At 34.0% G+C, this 7,240-nt stretch overlaps 1 protein-coding gene across 2 annotated transcripts; it reads left to right on the forward strand.

The window, feature by feature from the left end:
* Positions 1–2,706: 2,706 nt before the first annotated feature.
* Positions 2,707–6,890, forward strand: LOC114173462 (O-fucosyltransferase family protein). 2 transcript variants are annotated; one of them, XM_085669945.1, is made up of 10 exons: positions 2,707–3,050; positions 4,027–4,089; positions 4,216–4,294; positions 4,410–4,483; positions 4,583–4,671; positions 4,760–4,963; positions 5,210–5,480; positions 5,729–5,956; positions 6,063–6,260; positions 6,407–6,890. In XM_085669945.1, exons 1-10 carry the CDS (start codon positions 2,919–2,921, stop codon positions 6,614–6,616), a joined length of 1,548 nt encoding a protein of 515 aa, XP_085526071.1. In that variant the 5' UTR covers positions 2,707–2,918; the 3' UTR covers positions 6,617–6,890. The 2 variants fall into 2 exon arrangements, with proteins under 2 accessions (XP_085526071.1, XP_027913691.2); XM_028057890.2 differs by having other exon boundaries at positions 2,709–3,050; positions 4,413–4,483.
* The last annotated feature ends 350 nt before the right edge of the window (positions 6,891–7,240 follow it).

A 7,240-nucleotide genomic window follows, 5' to 3' on the forward strand; every position in this document is an offset into this window, starting at 1 on the left:
GCTTATATTATTATTCAATAAACTTCATTCTTGATGTAACGTGTACGCTCATTTTAAGTATGATCATACCAATTTATTATATTGTTCATGCACTGGGAAAGATCTTGACCTTGCTTTATTATTTTCCAACGCACAAAACACTGAAACGAGTCAAGCAAGGAATGATATAAAACTAAAAAAAAAATGATAAAATGAATTTTTATTCAATTTAATTTAACAATAAAAAAATTTATGAAGTATTAAATTGGAAACTTTATTTCTGATTTTCGCAATCGATATTGAAGTGTAAACATTATCATATCAAAGTACAAAGCTATAAGATGATAGATATTCACAAAAGAACGATGTTCTTTCCTAACAAAATATTTTCTATTTGACAACTTCGTGGTAGGACATGCTTTATTAATATGTAGAATTAATGAGTTCACCATTTAGCATGCTCCATAGTTTTCAGTAATACAATTTTTTAATATCTTGAATTTATTTTATTCAGTGTATTTTTATTATTGCTCAGCTACAAATAATAGATAATAATATTTGGAACATGGGATATTTATGATCACTCACACTGATTTTATAATTTACTCTAAATCTTTGTTTTGGTAAAAAGAAATAATTATTATATTTAGATACTAATTTATATTTTTTTCCGCTGGTTGTTTATTTTTTCTAAACTCATTAACATTTATATTTTAGGAAATTAGTATTTTAGTATTCCAAAAAATTGTTGACGCCGAGTCGCCGACATATACAGATACGTATATATTACAAACACAGTTGTCTAACAACAAAGAACAAAGATATATTCGGCTGACCGTATGGAATACGTTAAATTACGATAAAAAAATTATTATTGGATTTTCTGGAATGAGAATTTTACATATTTTTTGTGTTATGTTATATATTATTGAATTGTTAGTGGAGTGTTGACTGTGGATTCTCTCAGACCATAACCATCCAATGAAAAAGTGTAGAAACTTCGTTTTAATAATTTTTTTGTCTACATCCACTGTTTCTGGTGTCTACATCTAATGAAAAATTGGACCAATAATAATTACTATCTTTAGAGAAAACGATTTATTGACATTCATTAACGATAAGGTTGAATATATGCTATGATTTAAATAAAATACATTTTAATTTTATATTATGTATGTATTTATTCAAAAAATAGTTTTGTTTTTAAAATGTTGTTATTAGAGAATTTGACCGTACTTTTGAAAATATTATCTGGGAAAGTAAAGAGTTTACATTGTAATGATTATAAATAAAAATCATTATTAGTAGTAGTAAACGATGTAAATATTCTGTAGAATGTAATCTACCACACTTCTTTTTGTTTTTTTATACCAAAAGCTAAAACAAAACAGTGGTTAGTTAGTTCCGTAAGCTAAGGATTAGAAGGACATAGGTACTTTTTTATCCTAAATTAACAATACATAATTGATTGTAGATTAAAAATATATTACAAACGAGCTAGAACTTAGTATTTTAAATTCTATAATTGTAAAATTGAAGTTTATTTCAGTTTTAGAATTTTATAATATTATACATGGAAAATATATACACGTGTGAATGGAATAAACAACAAAAATAGTTCAAATTACATTCACAAAAAGAATCTGAATCATTTAGCAACTAAAAAAATAATTAAATTTTAATTAAATTACTCCTGTCATGACTTTTACATTATTCATAGAGTAAAATACATATTACGCATGTATGTATTTGTATTTTTATTGATATCCTCAATAAACATACGAATATCCTTTAAAAATATATAAGCAATATCACATATCTTTTAAATCATTGCTGAGGATTGAAAGTAGCCAAAATTTTCTTTCAAATACTTAAATAAGTTATAAGCTATATACCAAGAATCAAACTTGAATAAAAAAACTTTTTTTATTACACCTTACTTGGTCTTTATATTTTTTTTTACTCTTTCTCTCTCTCTCTCTCTCTCTCTATATATATATATATATATATATATATTAATTTAATGAGTGTAGACCTAAAAGTATATGCTAAAATTACTCTTATACAAAGATTTGTTTACACTTGCTATGTTGAGTGATGAGAAGTTCTTGTAGTACCACTTTACCACTTTGAACAAAACCAAAAACATGGTGAATTGGTTTTGGTAGCAATGTTTGCAGGGAGAAAAGGAGCAGCAACACACCCTCTTCCATTTTGGTGACTATTTGAGTGATTGGTGGAAGTAAAAAAAGGTAGATTCTTTCCAGTGGTGAGGGTAGAAAAGAGAGAGGAGCCAAACAAAGCAAGCTCATTTACCTCTGAGGTTGTCGGTGGTCACATTAAAAAACGAAAAAGAAAAGAAGAAAGTGCGGCTATTGAAGGAAAAGGCACTTGCTTGCACTGCATAATAACACGACATTTTGCTAATGCCAACAACAACACCAATGATAAACAACGGTCTCATTTACCACTCGCTCAACCCAACTGCATCAGCATTCAACACCTGTCTGTGAAACCTGTGACCCTCCCTCATCTTTCTTCTCTCCCCTCTTCTTCGTGATTCTCACCTTTGTTAACGTAAAAATCCCAACTTTGTTCCCTTTATCAATTGGGGTCCCCTTGAAAAAGACGCCACCCCTCATCATTATTCAATTCGGTGAACCAGGCCAGGTGTCCATGTGAACTCCTTTACTCTCTCTCTCTCTATACCCTTCAAGCACAGACACATATCTGCACTTCACAACCCTCCAAATAATATTTTTCTATATATAAAACCACCATTATGGAGATGGGGTTTACTCCCTTCTGAGACCCTTTCTCTCTTTTATGCTTCCTTCATCATCTTCTTCTTCTTCCCTGCATTAGTTCCCATTACAGTGTTACACTTCTGGGGGAAGAAAGGCTCACTTTTCAGATCCAACGTTGAGCCTCCACACATCATGATAGAGCCAGGGTGCCTGAATAAGGGTCACCCTTGTAGACCGACAACACTTGTTACTCTTCCATTGTTGTTCTTCACACTAGTGTTCTTCTCCAGCTTCATCAATGCTTCCTCTTCTTCTGTGTATCCGGTAAGTTCAGTTTTTTTTTTTAAATAATTTGTGTGGTCTTGGAAAGGCCTTTTAATTTCTGATTTTTGTGGAACAAGAATGCTTTTCCTTGCTACTTTTTCTTTTTTTTCAATAACGCTTATTTTTATTACCTTGAACTTTTATCATCTGTCGGTGTGTTTAATCACTGTTCATACTGTTGATTCTGGGAACTTGCTCTTTCTCTTTTAGTTATTTGTTAGGTGATTTTTTGAGTTGCACCCTGGAATTTATTCTAGAAATTGGAGTTTGATAAAAAAAACATGTTCTTTTTTTCTGCGGCGGTGAGAGGAAGATTAAGAAACTCTAAAGTTAAGGTTAGAGATGTTGTTATTCAAGAAGAAAGAAGAAAAAAACTGAAGTTCAAGTTCCTGGCGTTGGATTTTCTCCTCCGGTGACCGCTTTGACAGCTTGAAAGAACTAAGAAGGTTTAATGTCCCATTTAATGGAACCAATTGACTTGGTTTGGTTGGTGAAGTTTGTGGACCTAATTAAGGGGCTATTAATTTTAGATCACAGGTTTCAGGACCGCGTTTTTCATTTTTGGGGGCGGGTGAGATTTTTTTTGTCGGTACATGTCAGGAATTAAATACAAAAGTTAGTTATTACTTGAGAGAAAAATATAAAATTTTACTTGTTTTCACTTCACCCCATATGAATTAAATTTCATAATTGCGTTAGGAAAGTTTCTTTTACTGTGAAGTTGTTAAGAGGGGGTTGATTTATGGCATTTTATTGTCATGGGCATGTCCATATGCCTTTTGAGCCCCTTAATTTTTATGATCTATGGTTTGTTGTGCCACCAGAATGATCACCATTTTAGAAATGAACCAAACTTGGCAACATCGTTATGTTGATGCTACCTGGTTCCTAAGTTTTATTTGTTACCTGCACTTGTCATTACATTTTTTTTTTGTTGACCTCTAATGTCTTTTACCTTGCAACTAACTGCATGCAGGAATTGAATCCTATAAAACCTAGACATTCGCGTCTTCTCAGGAGCGCCGTGCAACGTGAAACTGTAAGAATTAATTGAGCAGTGGATACATACATATCAATATCAAGTTTCTCTTGTTGACTTGTGTTTAGCAGTGGATGCTGATTTTGTATTTTTGTTTTTTTTTTTTATTATTTTCTCCTTGTTTAGCCTGCATCACAGCTTTCTGAACTATGGTCACCTCTGGAAAGCCAAGGATGGAAACCCTATGTTGAACCAAATAAGCCAAGTGAGTTAGCATTAATATCGTTTACTCTATGGTGTTCTAGCTTTTAGAGTAGATGACATTGTGGTATATCTACCGGTTCATTGGATTTTTCTGTGACTGACAAGTTGAATTAAAGCAGCATTACCAGAAAAGTCTGAGGGATACATCCAGGTCTTTCTCGATGGAGGTTTGAACCAACAAAGGATGGGGGTAGGTATTTATAGCCTTTTTGTCAGATCAAAAGTTTCCTTAAGTGTATGTATCCGTGAAAGGAGCATAATTTAATCTCTGTTTACTTTTTTTGTGTAGATATGTGATGCAGTTGCTGTGGCAAAGATACTGAATGCTACTCTAGTGATCCCTTACCTTGAATTAAATCCCGTATGGAGAGATTCAAGGTAAATGCTGACACCATAAAGTTGCATTTATTTGCCCCATATAGATTGTGTGTGGTGTAATATTGAGATTGCTTATGTTTCTCTGCAGCTCCTTCATGGACATATTTGATGTAGATCATTTCATTGATGTATTGAAGGATGATATTTCTATAGTGAAAGAGCTTCCTGGAGAGTACTCCTGGAGCACAAGGGAGTACTATGGCTTGGCTATTCGGGAAACCAGAATCAAGGCTGCACCTGTGCATGCATCAGCCCACTGGTATCTCGAGAATGTTTTGCCTGTTCTACAGAGGTTGGTATACTTTTACTTTAATTGCTAATAATGCAGAACTTAAAATTTCAAGTCCAATTATTATAGTAATGGTTAGTTCATTTATTGTTCTGGACAATTTAACTTGTTTATGTAACATCATTAAGGTGTATACTCTGCATAATTTACAAAGATACGATTGAGTTTAAGTATACTGTGCTTCTGCCATCGTTGTATAGTGACTTAATTATGAACTTCTAATATTCTGGTATGTTCCATTTGTTGCAGTTATGGTATTGCTGCAATCTCTCCATTTTCTCACCGACTGAGTTTTGACAACTTACCTATGGATATTCAACATCTGCGCTGTAAAGTCAACTTTGAAGCTTTGACCTTTGTTCCTCATATCAGAACACTTGGAGATGCCCTTATCAGCCGTCTTCGCTACCCTGATGGCTCAGCTGGAGAAATGGGCTCCAACTACCTTCAAGAGGTCACTAGTGCAGGTGCTAGTAAAAGTGCTGGGAAATTTGTTGTTCTTCACCTCCGATTTGACAAGGTATTACTAGTTTATCTTTTATTTATAATCAACTACCTATAGAAGGTTGTGGTATTTGTACTTGTTTCTTTTATTTGGGTGGTAAATGTAAATTGAGTTTTCATGTGCCAGTCCAAGTTACACTGGGTGTAGGATCCGTTACTTCACATCTTCATTTATCCTTTTATTTGCTGAACATTGTTACTTGCATTGTTACATGCATTTGTTTCTAAGTTTAGAACTTAGTTGTCTAAAATGTTTTATGGCAGGATATGGCAGCACATTCAGCCTGCGATTTTGGTGGAGGAAAAGCTGAGAAATTGGCCCTTGCAAAGTACAGACAGGTAATTTGGCAAGGGAGGGTTCTTAACTCTCAATTTACCGACGAAGAACTGAGGAGTCAAGGTCGCTGTCCAATGACTCCAGAAGAGGTTGGATTGTTGCTAGCAGCTCTTGGATTTGACAACAGCACTCGTTTGTATCTTGCCTCCCACAAGGTAAATAATCATGTCATTAACATAAAAAGGGCTTTTCAGTTTCTGAAACCAGGAAAGTGATTATGTTTTTCTTGTTTCTAAGTCAAATAGTTGATTGTTTTTTCAGGTCTATGGTGGAGAAGCAAGGATTTCAACTCTGAGGGAACTGTTTCCTCTGATGGAAGACAAAAAGAGCCTTGCTTCATCTGATCAGCGTGCTCAGATAAAGGGAAAAGCTTCTCTATTAGCTGCACTTGACTACTATGTTGGCTTGCATAGTGACATCTTCATCTCTGCTTCCCCAGGAAACATGCACAATGCATTGGTGAGTTGTGGTAGATGCTTCTTAGATAACTCTAAGCAAAGCTTAAATTATTAAATAGACCCTTAAACTATTGAGTTAGTTTTAGATAACTTTTATAAACTATTACTGATAGTCAAAGTTTTTGATGGTTTTGATGATGATGATAGGTTGGACACCGTACTTACCTGAACTTAAAGACCATAAGGCCAAATATGGCATTGATGGGTCAGCTTTTCCTGAACAAAAGCATAGAGTGGTCAGAGTTTGAAGATGCAGTGGTTGAAGGTCACCAAAACAGACAAGGCCAACTAAGGCTGAGGAAGCCCAAACAATCCATTTACACTTATCCAGCTCCTGATTGCATGTGCCAGGCTTAGAGTACTACTACTACTATTAGCATATACTTAAATTATTGATCACGGATGTAGCCTGTGTATTTTATAGTTGTGTCTTATTATTTAACATATCTGGTGAAAATAAAAAAAGGCATTACCATTTGGGGTGTTGTGTTATCATGTTCTTGATAAGAGTGCTTGAGAGTTAGTTGTGTATTGTGTGGGAGATGATGTATTTATCAGATGATGGCATTCTTAGCAGGAGCCAACCATATTATTTTTAATTCAATAACATCAGCCATATAGTTCTTTATCACTCCATTGTTATACCTTACTTTTCACATCAGTGCTGTTACTGTTATCTATATGATGCAGCAATTTTCTGATACAATATAAAATCACATGCTAGCTATTGTCGGGTCTACAAATTTGGAGGTTGTTCTGAAGTGTTTCATTCGTGACTACAAGTATTTGTCTTTTTCTTTACTATTCATTGGTCTATTGAATTTGTCTTGTGCATTCAGGCCAATTGGTTAAAAACGAAGTGATTTTCACTTGCTGTTAAAGGAAGTTGTGCCACTTGTTTTTCAGCAGTGCATTTTGAAACTGCAAAACCATATCCAAATTATTTTGTGGGTGGAATAGTTTATGTGAATTTTGAAGGCT

This window comes from Vigna unguiculata, chromosome 2, assembly GCF_037176805.1.
Source record: "Vigna unguiculata cultivar grain cowpea cultivar isolate G323 ecotype 2 chromosome 2, ASM3717680v1, whole genome shotgun sequence".
Taxonomy (NCBI): domain Eukaryota; kingdom Viridiplantae; phylum Streptophyta; class Magnoliopsida; order Fabales; family Fabaceae; genus Vigna; species Vigna unguiculata.